The sequence below is a fragment of the Anguilla anguilla genome, chromosome 4 (assembly GCF_013347855.1).
Source record: "Anguilla anguilla isolate fAngAng1 chromosome 4, fAngAng1.pri, whole genome shotgun sequence".
In the NCBI taxonomy this organism is placed as follows: Eukaryota; Metazoa; Chordata; class Actinopteri; order Anguilliformes; family Anguillidae; genus Anguilla; species Anguilla anguilla.
In genome coordinates, this window is record NC_049204.1 from 38,016,084 (window position 1) to 38,032,794 (window position 16,711).

Sequence of the window (16,711 nt, forward strand, 5' to 3'; positions counted from 1 at the left end):
CTTAACATCATGAAATAGAAGCCAAATAAAATACATTAATATATCAGTTAATGATTATTTGTTTTATTATTTATATTATTATTTATTACTATTGATAAATGGTGATGTAATGGGACCTTAACATAAACTGTTGCTAAAAAATAATTTTAAAAAATCAAATCAATGGAATATCAAATAATTTTGCATAAACATACTTTCATGTTCATTCTGAGCATCATTGGCCTTGGTCAGGAGTCCTTCCGCCTGGTCTTTCAGGCCCTTGGCTTTCTTGGGAAAGTCTTCCCCCTTCACATCCTGCAGAAATGATCCCAATATACACTTTACAGGAAGTGAAAGAAAAAGCCCAGACTGCACAATAATGATACATTATGAAAAGAACACTCAGTATTCATATGTGCAGTGGCACCCGATCATTTGCCATGCCATGGAGAGCCAAGAGTATGCAGGTTTTCAATGCAACAGATCAGTACACCTGTGAATTTCACACCTTCAACCAGAGAGGAGGGAACTGATTAGTGAAATCAACAGTCGACGTGAATGTTTGGAATGAAAACCAGCAAACTCTTGACCCTTTATGACACACAATTGGCCACCACCCCAGGAAACATATATGCTCACAATGTTGCTTGAATGTTTTGTCAATGTTATAACATTGCCAATACATGGAGGCAAAATTGTGAGAACATTTGGTGTTAGCTGGTACTGCATTAGGGTGTCAAAATATAGGTGTGACACTGCTCATAATGTCTTCTGATGCCTATACTGGAGGCTATGCTTCAGCACAGATATTACACTGGGATTAGATTTTACCCTTTCAGGTACTGAATAAACTACAGAAAAACTAAATTCCGCATTGCAGTAAGTAACATGTTTCTTCGACAGTTCTCTCACTGATGTGCAGAAGTACTTTCAAATTTCACTGGCTTCAAAAGAGTTAAAGTTTTGTATGCTTAAATGACTCCCCTATTCAAGGAAATTCCTGTGGTTCTCTATACCCACACGTCTATAGGCTATATCAGCTGGAATTTGAACTGACAGCCAGGGTGACAGTTAACCATACAGGCCAACCTCAGGTTTACATGGACTAACCACAATACAATTAATGACACTGTATTGCACAGCAATGCTTCCCAAACATAGATGCATTAATTCAGGCTCCTCTTACTCAGTTAGATTAGGGAAATTAATGATACACTGGATTGGATCCATTGAATGCTACCTGTTGAAATATAGTTCTAATAATTATTGGGAGGCTGGTGGTGTGTTTGTGTCAATGAAAAGAAAGTAAAAGTGTTGTCAGAGACCAATTGCAGAGGTCTTCCTTAGCCTACAAGGCACTTTGATATTGCTGGGTTTACCTGGGCTCTTTCTTCTTAATGATGTTCCGAACAGTTGATTGTGGTAAGCCTAAATTTTGGCCTATGTCTCTTACAAATTATTTCTTATTTCTCAGCATCATAATGGCTTCCTTAACTTTCATTAGCACAACTCTGGTTCTTATGTTGACAAACACAAAAAACAGACTCCAAAGGCATTCAAAAGCCTAGAATCAAGAATACATGCTGAAAGCTATCTTATACGTGTACTAAAGAAGCAATTGAACACAGCTGACCAATCAGAAACATATGTGAATCCATTTGTCCCAAATGTTATGGCCCCCTTCAAAAATGAGTGGGGAGGGGGAGGGTGGGGGCTATGTATGAAACCAAAATGTATTAAAATACCCTTTACTAAAAGCTGATAATTTGCACTTTAACCTCATATAGGCAACTCCAAAGAATATGATGTTGCCGTCATTTCTCATCATACCACAGTACACCAGTCAGCCTTGCACAGACATAAGTCACAAGAAGACACTTCATGTGCAGCTTAACAGGTAGACATGCAGGTCGCCGATTGAACAGTGGGGTTTGCTGTAACATGCTGTTTGCAGGTTTTACATGCTGTAATTCTGGCAGGCTAAAAGCCTCCCATCCCAGGGTGAGACTAGAGCCAACTGTGCATCTCCCTGTGGAGATTCATAGTTGCTGCCTAGTTAGCACTGGCACAGTACATATTCACTGTCAGGTTGTGGGGCCAATCCATGCAATAGAACACTGCCTTAACAGGATGAGCCATCCAGCCCTTCACCTGTCCTATGACTGGAAATGCCAAGACAGATCAAGGATATAAATCAATAAATAGCTCTACTGAAAGATAAGCTTGTTACTTGGAGTGAATACCAGAGCACTGGGTGGGTCCCTGAGACCAGATGTAATTAACTTGTTCAGGGAAAAAATGGTCACATCTCAGATATCTTACACTCAGGGCTTTGTCAGCTGCCTCCTTTGCCTGTCTGGCTGCCTCCTTCGCCGCAGCGACTGCATCAGTGATGTTCTTGTAGATCCCAGTGGCATTGATGGCGTGCCGCACATCTGAACTGTTGGTAGTGTTCTTCACGAGCCTATGAATTTAAAAAAATGCTGGTGAACTTTCGCTCCAGGTGGTGGGTATGCACACTGCTCCAATTGGTGAATTTGTGGAACTTTCTCCAGCACAAAAATGGGTTTCTTCAATTTGCCAGTGATCTCTCTGTTGCATCAGGTTCAATGCAAAATAAATGCCTCCATTACATTGTGACATGACACATGCAAATCAAAACAATTTATTAACTGAGGGGTGATTAAAATAATTTCCTTGAGATTAAGAAACTTAATGAAGAGTACCATAACAGTGACCCACTAAGGATAACAGAACCTGTGACCCTCCGCTGCCGCACACCGATAGACTTGAGAATAGAAATACTTTGGGTTGTTTTCATTGATGCCGCCATTTATGTAAGCAAAGGTTCTGGTGCCATTTTCCTTCCTTCATGTTTCTCATTCACCATTAACACAACATAAGGTTGCCAGTACCAGCCAAGCTAGATGGTTTTTTTAATGTCAATTTGTGTGATGCTTGTTTGTAAAGGTTTGGTACTGGCAAAAACATAAGATTTTATAAAATTCCCAAAATCTTTTAAAAGCAAAGAAACATAAAAGTGAGGAGAGGAAACAAACGTAGTAGGCTTCAGGTTAACAAGTCCAGTCTTTTTAAGGAACAATGAGACAGAACTGTTGTTTGCTACAAACATTTTGTTCAAGGTAAATGTTATGAATTAGTAAGTAAATGTTCAAACTGACGTGAGGTGAAATAATCCGGAGAGTTATAAATAATTACTAGGTAATAGTATGACAGCTAGGCTAATTTTAAAGATGGAATGAAGGCAGAATTTTGTTATACAAATCATTAGCTAGGTGGAAGGAATTTTATATTATGCACAGCTAATGCACCAGTAGATTATCTAGAAAATTGATCAAACATAAAATGATCTTATAAAGCCAATTGGCTGAATTTATTAGCAGACACTACCAACTCCAGCTCATGTGTCTCTTCAGTCTACTTTATTAGCTTGCAGATTATTATTATTAGCTCTGAAATATGTTAATTGTATTTCATAAGTAAACAAATATTTGAAACATAGAAATATGTAAAAAAAAAAAAACCCATTGAAGCACTGAAAAACCATGGAGATGGGACAATCAATGCCTTGGTCATTCCTACTGCATGCTCTTCAAAGCCAACAGAAGGACTGCAGGTGGACTCACTCTTGCAATTCCCTGGCAAGCTTGTCAAGCTCCTTGGCATGCTCTTCTGCCCTCACAACAATGGGCTCTTTGGACGCTGCCTGGGAGATGGTGTTGACCTTCTTGATGAGTTCAGTTCTGGCCCCATCAAACTGTGCAACAAGTCTTTCATATCCCTTTCATAAACAACAAGACAGGAAATGTTGTTTAAGTGCAGTAGTGAGAATATCAACACTTGACTCTTTAAACACTACAAAATCCAAAACCACCCAAAGTTACTGTTTTGGCTGAATTCAGTTCAGAGCTTAATAAAAAAAAAAGAAATAGAAACTACAACAAATACATTAGGCTTATTCAGTAATGATGAAAGTTTGCAACATTACTACAAAGTTTGTACTTTGTACCAGTCTGCAGTGTCATTATTTTGGTCTCTGTCTTTTTTCTTTTTTTACCATTTTTAAGTCCCTCAGCATTTTCAGAAGGCCTGCTGTGCCTTTCAGCTGATCCGCGGCCATTGCAATCTGCCCAGTAACCAAATTATGCACCTCTCCCAATTCCTTTGAACGGTGCTGAGAAAGACATACAGAAATGATTATTGTTAGCTTTCTGATTTGATTTACACAGTGCTTCATCCCAAATAGGTGAAAAGTCAGATTCTTTGTGAAGTTTAGTCCCAACCAAACTCTAGTGTCCTCTGTCCTTTCCTATAGTATACACATGAAAGAATATTAAGAAATAGTGCATTGACGTTAGTTGACATTAATCTGAATCTTTGTGTTAAATTATCAAACTTTGTCTAGAAGACATTTTGGCAGAATGAGGAGCCGAGTAGGGGTAGAGTTGGAGGGGTGGGGGAGAGACAGTGAAAGTTTGCAAAATACAAGCCATTTGGTAATTTTATTTCATTTAAATGCAGGAGCATTAAACAAGGGAGGTTCCAGAAACATCTGGAAATATCTGGAGTGCTGACTGCATCACCAGTATAAGACGCAATGCAAACACCTGAATGTCCTCCAACATGGGAACGTTTTGGCTGTTCTGTAGGGTTGCCCTCCCCACGATGTCATTTGCTTCTTTCAGGGCTACCTCCAGATCCATCAGCTTGGACATAGACCAATTCAGCAAGTCAGCAATTCTGTCAACCTCACCCTGGTTACTGACCAGCGGCTTGGTGATGTTGTTTTTGATGTAGCGCAACACTAAAATACCAACAGTCAACAGAGAAAGTGACCATTTATGACATAATTATGCACAGTTAAAAAGCAGTTAAACAACTTCTATTTTCTTATTTGTATTTTGCATTTCATATTTTAAAAAAAAGGATTTTGAAATCAAGTGAGTGACAGGGAGAAAGATAGACAGGGGATAGGAAGGGAGGAGAGAGAGAGTCCCAACAGTGCTGTTGAGACAAAGAAAGTCAATGATTTTGGGGGGGTACAAAGCCCTACATTTGCTTGACTCCTCCCACTCTCTGTCAGCTGCCTCCTTCTGAGCAGAGCAATCATGCTGCTTCATCTCCTGCACCATCTTCTGGGCTTCCCTCACCATGCGGGACAGCTCCTCTGTGTCCACCATGCTGCTGCTGGCATTAGCCCTTTTCAGTTGCTCCAGGAGGTCTAGCGGGAGTCGAAGGCAGGTGTTTGCTTTAGAAAGGAGTTAATCCAGTGCTTCATTGCTGAGTATGCCCCATATCACACACTCATGCCCCCCCCCCCCACACACACACACACCACAGAGACAGAAGCAGGAACATTCCCAAGAAGTACAACACATGTGCATGCACACACCATCATCATCATCATCATCGGCGATCACTCAGAATCAAATGTGATGTTCCTCATGGGAGGCCCTTTAAGTCGGTCTTGATATGGTTGATAAGGCCAATCCTGGAACCACAGACTTTACTGCAGTGTGGGAATGGATATGTAGTGTTGGGGGTGGAAGGTGGTTTGGCCTTCCTATATTTGATTGCCGCTTGTCTCACTAGGTGGCAGGTTTTAGCTGGTGATTTAGATAATGGTTGCAATGAAGATGGCAAATGGGATGGGTGCAATGATGCATCGCTGTCTGACACCCTTTTCAACGCTAAAAGGCTCTTTCGTTGCCACTGCTACCAAGAACAGCAGCTGACATGTGGTCATGAAGCAGTTGCAACATTCTGATATATTTCTCAGTGCATTCAATTCTTGACAGAATTAACCAGAGAGCTTGTTGGTTTAGGGCGTTAAAAGCTTTGGTGAGATCAATGAAGGCTATGTATAATGGATGCTTTGCTCGGCATTCTGCAAAGATCATGTCAGTTGTGCATCTGCCTAGACGGAAGCCACACTGAGATCCTGGGAGGATATCTTTGGATAGGGTAAGGAGTCGGTTTGAAAGGACATGGGAAATAGTCTTCCCAGTAGTCAACAGGACGGAGGTGCCCCTGTAGTTGCCTGTCAGCCTTGTCCCCTTTTTTAGAAGGTAACAAATCACGGCATCTCTTTCTGTATTTCCTCCTTATCCCAGAATTTCAGTCTTAATGTTTCCTTGTTTTAAGGCTAAGGATTATATTGCTAGAATTAACCCTGGCAGATTTAAGAAAGTTCCAATGTGCCTCAACATCATCAGGGTATCTGATGGCAGACCCTCACATAGAGCAGCTTGGAAGTGTTGTTGTGTCATAGGCTCTCCCGGATTCTGGACGTTTACCCTGAGCTGGCTCAGCTTTTTCTGCGTCCACCTTTTTTGGTACGAACCAAATTGACCAAGCTGGTTCTTCAGTATGATAAAGCTTGTCTACCAGCTAAAACCAGCTCAACCAGGCTGGCACACCAGCTCAGTACAGCTTGACCAGATTGGTACACCAGGTATAACAAGCTTGACCAGGCTGCTGCATCAGTCTGGTTCAGCTCGACCAGGCTGGTACACCAGCTCATCCCGGTTCAACCAGGCTGGTTCACCAGCTAAAACCAACGTGACCAGATTGGTACACCAGCCCGGCCCAGCTTGACAAGGCTAGTATACCAGCTCAGTCAAGCTCGACCAGTCTCGTACACCAGCTTGACCAGCTACATTTATAAGTTATTGTAATTTACAATTCTGTTTGGACCTTGTACACTCAGGAACAGAAGGCGAGCATCGGATACCAGGTGCTCAGCTCTCTGATAGGTCTTTCTGGTCTTCTCACGCCCCCTCTGTGCATTCAATAAAATCCTGTTTGCCTGAACAGAAACACATTGATGTGAGCCTTAGCCATGGACATTTTATCAATGTTTCTTGAATGAATGCAGTGGGAACCTTTTTTAAACACATTAACAGCTTACCTTTATTTTTTAGACAATAAAGCATTGGGGTATTATTGTCTCAAAAAAAAATAGATAAATGGAACTGATCCACAAATAAATGCAGCTGCTGCACAAATAAATGTAACTGAACGGGGTGAGTTTCATTATAGTGCTGAAGGAAAGTTAGTAAACTACAGCTTGACTAACACTAACATTAGCTGGCTAGCTACTGCTGGCTAAGTATGTCAGCAAAATGTTATTTTCAGTAGCTACTTCATTGTGGGATGTAACTTCATCTAGGATTGTATTCAATAAGTGCACTAATTAGCAAGCTAACTAGTTAAATATAAGAAGTTGTAAGGAGCAACTTTCAACACTTGAGCATGATCCTGTAAAATGGTAAACAATCCTGACATCAATCTGCAGTTTGCTATTTGTGGATTTCTTTCCAAATCATGCCATGAGAATTGTCTCAAAAATACAGAAATAAATGCAAGCAACAGACTACATTCAAACGTGAACCAGCTGCATTTCTTTGTGGATCGGCTACATTCATTTGTGGTTTGGATAAATTTATCTGTGCTTAAGTTATGTTTATTTGTGGATCCCCTGCATTTATTTGTGTGTCAGCTACATTTATTTGTGGATTGGCCACATTCATTTGTAAACCAGTTATGTTTATTTGTGGATCCGCTGCATTTTGTTTTGTTCATCAGTTACATTTATTTGTGGATCAGTTACATTTACGTATTTATTTTTCAGGCAATAATAACCCCATAATAAATCAGCCAATATGTAAACACATATAAAGACATTATATTTCCAGTTTGGCGAGATCACCCCTAAAAAAATGGACATCGTGCTTACAGCAGTAAAAATCAAAATCAAACCCACAGTACTGTATTTGACTTAAGGCTAATATCAACAGACTAATTTCCCAAGGCACACCCCGATAAAGAGAAGCAGAAACCTTGTCCCCGAGCTGGCTGATATCTGCATGGAGAGTGTTGACATCTGCCTGCAGCTCCTTGACCTTTGACCCTTGGATTTTGATGGAGTGTTTGTATTTCCTGACTAGGTCCTGCAACAAAAAAAGATAATTTTAATTAATCTGTAATGCGATTGCCACCTGTTACGTTTGCTCTTAGATTACTTCTACATTTCTTCTCTGCTGTTTATAAGCTGTTACATGTAGAAATATTACTATTTTATGAAATAGTCATTTTTGACACCATCTATATGCTTGTCGCAGATCTGTCGCGCATCTGTGGCTCACAGCTCAAATGACTTGTCCCATACCTTAGCTTGAAAAGCTTTAAGATGCTCTACCAAATCTTTTTTTTTTTCTTAATAATTAGAAAAAAAGACTGAACTGCACACGTCTGTCTCACTTTATGGTTGAAAACCTGGACCTGATTAATTATCACAATTTATTTGCTTGAAGAATTCCCCTATTCTTGAAAGCTTCCATACAAAACAGTAGCTAATGTATTTACTTAGTACTCATTTGGACTTCTGGGAGGTCAGCACAGTGTATTGGTCATTGATAGACTTATGCAGTGGTAGGCATAGCAGGGCATAATTATCAGGCTTATTACTTTACTTTTATATCCCCTTCAGCCAAGGCTCAGATTGTGTGAGTTGCTGTGGTACTGCACATGTGCCTTATGTGCACTCATAATTAAATGCTTTATGTAAAAGCTGTGTATTCTTTGAAAGCAATTTAGTGACAGTCTATTATAAAATGTTGGAATACTCTGCTTCTGGTGAACTTCAAAGAGTTGTACTGTGCATTGCATTCATGCTACCATTGGGTCAATCCTATAAAGAGTACTTTAGGACCTTGGTACCTGTGTGGTGGTGATGGCCTCCTCCAGCTTTTCCAGTCTCCCCTGGGCAATGGGACCAATGCTGGGGTTCTTCAGTTGGGTCTTCAGCCTCGCAAGCTCTATGTCCATCCTCTCCAGAGCATCCAGTAAGGCTTGAATGCAGCTATCGCACTCTGATGGTGACAACAGTATGTAAGGGCACACTACAGCACATCCAGTGCAGTTTATAATATGATCTGGAACAGTTCACTCTGACAGGAACATTAGTGCACAAGAATATACTATATCTAGTACAGATTTTTAAATTATGCCTGTGTGTGGTAAGAATATTTTACAGATTGAAACAGTTGCATCTTTTTGCAATTTTCACACTTACATTTAACATGCCTTCCAATTACAATACATTTTCAGTTCTTTGAGGCACAGATTGTTATTTCGTAATCTACACTGCACGTCTCTACTGTGTGAAATTCTCTTTTGCTGATTTCTGACCTTGTACGGAGTTGTTTTATGGCACAATACAAAATATCAGTAAGAAAAGGAACATCACAGACCTTGGCATTGGTCTCCAGGATCAGGGTCACTAGGTTCCAGAGAATGTATGCACTCTACAGTAGAATTATAAATAGAGCATAATAATTTTCTTTGCATTCAGTTGTGGCTTTGTGTTCAATCCAACTGCTACATGCTCTGACCTTATTTTAAACTTACAAAGTGACAAATTATTGGATGTGTGCTGATGAGTAAGAAACATGAACATACAGAGCTCGATTTCAAGGACAAAATAAGTCTTTGTTAGATTGAATCTGGACTAAGAGTGTATTAAATGTACATTGGCATTGGGTAATTTGTGGATTTTTGAAAAAAAAATTTCTGACGAAGTACAACATAATTCTTATGACTTATCATAATTCAGTTTCATTTGTTTGCATATGCTTGCATTTTGTTGTATTGTGTGTGTGTGCGTGTGTTTGTGAGGGGTGTGCGTGCACGCAAGTGCATGAGCACATTCCAGGTGTGCATTCTAGATTCACCCCCAGTCCTCGAGTCACAGGCGCTGGGGTTGCCATTGTCACAGTTACAGGGCTCACAGCTGTCCCTGAATGCTAAAGGGTCACCATAGAAACCGGGAGCACATCTGCAGGACAGGAAGTGATATGGCTTTGTGAGAAACAACTACAATACTTGTTTTTGCAAAGTACCTTTTGTTCTGACTGTTACCATTTAGTATAAAGCTAGTTTATTGTCATGTGTATTCTTTTCCTCGTGGAGTCAGATTTAAGCACATTAATAGCTTAATAGCTTTTTACCACAGTGCTACCTGGCTGTGAAAACTCGTCAGTTGGACCAGAACAATACTTAAGCAGAAGTCCTGTGTCCGTATTCAAAAAAGCCTCAGTGCTGAGGCAACAGGAGTGTTAAGAAAAAATGGACTAATTCCCCATCTGGCCATGTAATCAGCCACCATCCTTCCCTCTTCACCTCAACTGATTTGTTATGAGCATTATGACACAAAATGGCAGCTTTGCTTTACCCATCATAGAAAAAAGTAATAAAAATTTAACAAGTAAACATAAAATTTATTTTGTAGCCTGAGAATATCTCCACACCCTGTTATGCTTTAATCCTGAAATGTTCCATTTACATTTGATGCATCATTGTCCATAATTGTACTCTAGATTTTGTATGCAATTAGATATTCTGACTTTAATTCTGCTTTGTCAACAGACTGGAGCTAGAGCAAATGATGCTCCACACCCAATGTGGTGTATTAAGTATAAATCCCCACATTTATGGAAAGTGCTCAGGTCTTGTTTGTTGTTCGGTGGAAGACAAACCTTTCACATCTCGGTCCAGCATAGCCTGGTCTGCACACACACCTAAAGCCTTCATTAAGTTCCATACAGCTAGTAGCAAAACTGTAAACACAAGACAAGCCTTTTATTCAAACAGAAATACAGCAGAATTCCCCAATGTAAAAATTCAACACACCTTCACAGATAACAATGAAGCTGCAGCACTCAGCAGGCTACAGTAACAAAGCATAACAAATTACTCAATCTTGAATCCCAGTTTAATATTTGATACAATTTCTGGATTACTATAATAAATTACACATTTGAAAACAACGATAACAATTAAATCATTGCATACTTAGCACACACTATTGAAATGATGTTGGCTGTTATGAGAAAGATATACAAAAAAAGACTTGCTGGCCTGTTGAGTGGTCCTTCTAAAATACTGGTTTCCAGTTTAGTGATGCGCCACACATAGTTCAATATTGAATTCTGACTGTACCGGAGCCGACTGTGGTTGACTGCCCAACAGAACAGCATGTCATTGCGCATAGTAAACAGGGAGGGATCATGTTAGCAGTGTAATCTCTGTGGCATTATGCAAGAGGGACTCCATTGATCAATCAGGCACTTGAAAGCTCTGTGCCAACCACAAAGTCTGCTCTTCATGGCAATGGCCAGGAAGCTCTGCTGGTGGACTAAGGCGTAAGGCAATGCAGCTCTCAGTTACAACTATGGGATGGCATTTGTGCATGATCAGGGAATTTAAAAATAGGAAAATGGGAAAAAAAAAAGTGGGATCAAAACTGAAGTCAGTCCAACCCAAGTGCGACTTTGACTGGTATATATAGTAAATAATGTCTTACACTGACCTGTTGGACAACACAGTGTAGGGACATGGACAGACTCGACAGGTCCTCTGAATGGCGTTTCCATAGTAACCTTCTTTGCAGTGCTCACAATGGTCACCAGCTGTGTTATATTGGCAGTTCTAGTAACACAGAAGATGTACATTAGAGCCCAGAATTGGACCGTATGAACGGACAGTTTTATCAACTAAATATTTATTGATATCAATGTTTAATTTCATGATTTCATTTTATTTAAATACAGTACAAGAATGAAACATGTTCAGATTCATTTTACTTTTTTATCCAGTTTTTAACCAGAGCTAGTATCTCAGTCTTTGATATGCTCTATATTTCCAATTTTTCATTGCAACAAGTTGAACATCTTATATATAATTAAATATTTATAGGCATAAATATAAATATAGGTGTGCTTCCCTATAAAGAAAACATTTTAGGAAATTTGTAGGTACCAATCTAAAAACTGGAATGAAACAAAACATTTCCTAATCCGGTTGTTTTTTAGTGGTGTTGCTTGTGGAAAGACTTTGGCATATTTAAAGTTATATCAGTGCAAACTCTTTTTAACTCTCTGTAACTACCCCTTCCCCTCCATACTTGCTGTACATAATACATCCTTACAAAAATGCGTGTGTAGTGCCTTTCATGTTAGGAACTTGTGTGGGAGGAAACTAAGAACAGTGGCAAAATGTGAAAGAGGAAAACTTAATGGCCTAAATCTATGCCTTTGGCAGATATAATCCTCAACTTTTCTGTTATTGTTAGGCAGGAAAATACAGGCTTCATGTACTCATCAAAAATTGAACCAGCCCCAACTGAACTCATTATTTTAACTTTTTTTGTGTCATTTGGGACTGCCACTTGTTATCTTAATGAAGTCCTCAAAATCATAGCACTCATGGGAGAAAGAATAAAAACCGGTATTTAATGATACAGCCTGAAAAAAGTCTTGTTCGGCTTTGTTTTTGTTCTACTTTAGCTCTCAGTGAAAACGAGTATTTCTTGTCTCCAGCTCTTTCATTCATGTGTGGTTACATTACTGAAATCAGGCTTAGCCTTAAGGAGAGTAGATAGTGTAAGAGTGACAGAGAGAGAGAAATACCAGGCATCGCCCTGTGCCATCCTCGCACTCAGAAAGACCGTTGCATTTGCAAGGCGCACAGTCGCTATAGTGCAACCCCCTCCTCACTCTGTAGAAGCCAGGGCCACAGTCCTGCAGAAGTGAAGAGAGATGCTATTACTGCAGCTCATGTCTTCAACACAGGCCTGGGACAGCATTTACCTTCTATTTCATGTCTATCCAAACACACACACTCAAAAGAAACATGCCGCTTACTGCATAGATAATCTCAAACATCTTGAAGGTGTTTATGTGTATGTCCTTGTGAACGCACTTTTCACATGAAACAAGGCAAGAGGTGAAGAAGCAGAAAATGCAGATATATGCGCAATCCAAACTCTTGAGAGAATCTAAATGAGCTGAAAAATAGACGAGGACTGAATCCAGAATCTGTAGTCTTTCGCGCCAAAAGCCTCCTTCCACCCACACCCCAGTCCTCACACTCTGCGCTCCACCGACCTTGACCCCTAATAATTAGGCCTGCTGCTGGGCTACACCCAACGAGAGTGAGGTGATAAGAAGCTGTTACAGGCAAAGTGCAGGTGTAAATAGAGGTGTGTTACCCTCTGAGACAGCATAATGCACAGCTCTGTCGAGGTTCTGTTGTCCTGTCCTTAAAAGCATTGCATTACAATTATACATGTGCCAGATGCACTTGTCCGGAGTGCCTTACGAACCATTCAATCAATTTATTACATTCAGTCAATTTATGAGATGATTATTTAGGGAAACAATTAAATTCAGAACAAATACCTTGTTCAAGGAAAATAAAAAATCAGTAACCAATCAGGGAATCAGATCTGCAACATGCAAGTTGGGAGCTCAGTTCTGTAACCTTTACACTATGCTGCAAACCTGCTGTCAGCAGTCTAGTATAATAATGGTGCCATGCAACTATACAATCACAAATGAGGGGAAAAGATATATGGAGCAATATATGCCAACAGAAAAACTTCTGAAAATACAAGCTTCTAAAAGGACAGACAAACATTCCTGAATATGCTGTTGATATGTTAGGTGAAATTCCTCCTCATTACCTGTCCTGCTTTAGGGACACAAACCCTCAGTCCTCTGTGAGTGTGGATCCTGGGGATTTGAACCTGGGCCGGGTGGTTGTCGTAGCCTCCCCAATCGGACTGCTGGTCAGGCTGTGGTGTTTGGGCCCCGGTGGGACAGAGACCCCACATAGCACACAAGAGAAACAGCCACCCCATTCCTTTTCTTCTTCTCAAGTATGCAGGCAGGATATGGAAGAAAAGCAACTCAGTCCTCACCTGGCCCAGCTTCTTAAAGCACTCCCACTCAGAATGAAGCTGGCTCCGCCCACTGCTTCCTGTTAGGCCGGTAGCAGGGGAATATGTATAGTATGGAGGTGTGGAAGGCCATGCAGTTCCGCAGTGCTGGCTTGAGTAAGAGCCAATGAGCAAAGGTCACTGGGCTGTGTCTTTGCCTCCACATGCTGCTCCATCCTGTAGTTTTATTTTATTTTTCGGCAGAATTCAGCCGTGAATCACACCATACAGACTCTTCCACCAGGGCTGTGTTCTCTTGTTTATTTTGTTTGTGATTTTTCATTCATTAGATCAGAGGGAACCATTATGTATGGTGGCATGTTGCTTAGACTTGTTGTACGGCATGCTGGCATATAGCATGCAGAAAAATAAGGACACGGATTCTGAGGAATATATCGACCAATTTCACCTCAGATTCTTGATAAATTAAAGGGCACAGCTCACACACACACTGTGTGCCTTTCTCAATGCACTGTTTTTGAAAACATTGCAAAAAATTGGCACTCTGGTCCACAGGCCTTCATTAAAAGCATGATGAATACAGTAAATAACTGTAAAACATGCTATGATAACCCAAAAGTTATTTTTATGAGTGCTAGAAGTTCTTTACTGCCCTCTTTCAATATCTAAAAACGTTTTCATCAATTATTTCCACAGTGCAAATACTGTAATTATTGAATCAAGGTGTGCTTTAACTTATCAGTACATTAGTTCACAGAAACTGGTTAAGTATTACATATACTGCATGATATTGACTGAATAGAAATGGTATCCCTGGCAGACTAACGAGAAGTTATATTAGGCTAGCATTAGCTTCTCTCTTCAGCAACAAAATACTTGAGATTTGTTCATTATACAGTAATATTGCTGTGAAAACTATTTACAGTGTATCATTGCATATAGTAGAATCAAACATATAGCTTTTTTTATATGTTCATGCTTGAATATACAGTAACACCGGCTTCATACAGTGACATATATTTTGAAACATAATATATTATGAAACATTACCTGAAAGGAGTGATGAAAATGTTAGGGTTTATAATTATAATATATAATTTCAAGTGAAAGTTAATAATTAATCCAGAATTCTCTGTAGAGAATGAGAATTCTCTTGTAGATAAGTGACTGTTTTTGAAATTATAGGAACCATAAAGGTCAGTATTCTGAGAACATAACTTTAATTAATAAACAACACTCACATCTAACTACAGGAAGTGCATCCAGACTGTATTCGATTAATATGCATATAGCAGAACACATTATTTAATTGATATCTGTATGACTATAGTAATTATCTATACGTGTGTGTGAAACTCCAAAAATTGTTCACTCCTAACCACAGCTGAATGAAATCAAATGCCTTTTATGAATCCCTTGGACTAGGTACAGCTACAAACATTCAAGGTTCAAACATCCAGGACCAGAAAAGACAAAAACAGCTGAACCATAACTGCTGAACCAAAACAATGTTCTCTCACAACATTCCTTCAGAGATTTCAATCTTCATAAAAGTTGCTGCAGGGAGACAAACAAGAGAGAGCCATGGGTTCATGCTTTACAATAAACACATATGAAGTAGTCAGACACTGCGATTCTGACATGCGGTATAAGTGTGTAATGAGCACTGCCCACCTAGCCCCCACGCCCACCTCTCAAAATAAGAGTTTAGGCAAGAAAGTGAAAATGCAAAGAAGCCACTGTTTTACTTTAACCAGCCTGATGTTAAACATTGTTAATACAAAGCAGGGGTGTGTGTAACAGTTCAGGAGATCCTTCAGGATGCAGAGACACCTTGGTTTAGGCCACAGTTTGGCACACACCTCAACACACAAAGTTATATGCGGATACTTAAATGTAGCAAAACTGTTTTGTATTACCATTTTAAAACAAGAGGAACAATCTGTCTGGTTTCAAAATCTAGGCTTATGTTTTCTCGCAAAACTAAACTAGAACTGTTATTCAAAACCCACTCAAACATACCCCATACTAAAGTCACTATCATTCCAAGAAGTTTTATATAAAGGTTTTAAGACTTGTCCTAATGTCACACCATGTCAGAAACAAACATTAATTGAAAGACTTTTCATTAGATCAGTCCTCAAACAGCTGATGTTTTCAATGTTGAAATGTACTGTGGCAAATGAAACCTTTTGAAAGAGGTCACATTGTCCTAAATGTTGAAAGGGTGTCTAGTCTTTGAAACTAAATCAGTTGTGGAAGATAAAATTGGTGAAATACAGAGCAAATGGTAATGAGCCAACCCTACATCAGGTTATTATTTTTTAAATTGAGAAATAACTTAAACATGACAGTTTTCAGAAACCATTATTGATCAAAAGATTGTCCACAAGAAAGGCTTAGTTGATGAAAGGCATTCAGATATGCTTGATTGGATTCAGGTCTGGTGAAGTTTTGGAAATATTCTGTCAGTGTCATATTCCTCAAGCAACCGTTCGATTACACATGACATGAGAGCATTGTTATTTTGGAAAGCTCCCCCTGTATTTAGGAAAATATATGCATAGACGAAATGGAGAAATTAAAATTTTAGATGAGGAAGACCTCTAATGAAATAACAGATAAGTGACATTGATGCTTCCTTTTTTAGTTTATTACATGTCATTGTGATAATGGTATATGTGTTAATAGACAGAGGGGAAGATACCGGCGAGTTCTGGAACAAATAGAAATGATCATCCGTTTGCTCTTGTTTGCAGACTCTGGTTGCAGTCTGCGTGAACATGTGGACAGGTGTCCCCCTGCTGGACAATCATTATCATTGCAGTCATGTATGAATTCTGCTATCTTCTCCCATCTCCAGGTAGTTTCACCAAACTCGGAACCCTTATTATAACCTCACGTCTTCTGTGAAAGGCTGGAAAACTTACTATGGTTCAGTTCTTTGGTCATGCCCTTTCAGTCACTGCA

General features: G+C 39.6%; 1 protein-coding gene across 3 annotated transcripts in view; it reads right to left on the bottom strand.

Annotated features, from left to right (window-relative positions):
- LOC118225654 (laminin subunit alpha-3-like) overlaps window positions 1–13,755 on the bottom strand; it is a 32,201-nt gene extending 18,446 nt beyond the window's left edge. For 2 of the 3 annotated variants that reach the window (XM_035414419.1, XM_035414416.1), the window contains exons 1-15: window positions 13,526–13,755; window positions 12,471–12,581; window positions 11,366–11,490; window positions 10,539–10,619; window positions 9,735–9,838; window positions 9,255–9,308; window positions 8,722–8,873; window positions 7,842–7,952; window positions 6,697–6,808; window positions 5,054–5,221; window positions 4,608–4,804; window positions 4,058–4,174; window positions 3,627–3,781; window positions 2,302–2,443; window positions 195–294 (exon numbers count right to left, since the gene is read on the bottom strand). In XM_035414419.1, coding sequence (XP_035270310.1) covers window positions 195–294; window positions 2,302–2,443; window positions 3,627–3,781; window positions 4,058–4,174; window positions 4,608–4,804; window positions 5,054–5,221; window positions 6,697–6,808; window positions 7,842–7,952; window positions 8,722–8,873; window positions 9,255–9,308; window positions 9,735–9,838; window positions 10,539–10,619; window positions 11,366–11,490; window positions 12,471–12,581; window positions 13,526–13,702 — 1,906 coding nt within the window. In that variant the 5' untranslated portion in view covers window positions 13,703–13,755. The remainder of the gene's footprint in view (window positions 1–194; window positions 295–2,301; window positions 2,444–3,626; window positions 3,782–4,057; window positions 4,175–4,607; window positions 4,805–5,053; window positions 5,222–6,696; window positions 6,809–7,841; window positions 7,953–8,721; window positions 8,874–9,254; window positions 9,309–9,734; window positions 9,839–10,538; window positions 10,620–11,365; window positions 11,491–12,470; window positions 12,582–13,525) is intronic. The other variant, XM_035414418.1, reaches the window with a different exon arrangement.
- Window positions 13,756–16,711: the final 2,956 nt, after the last annotated feature.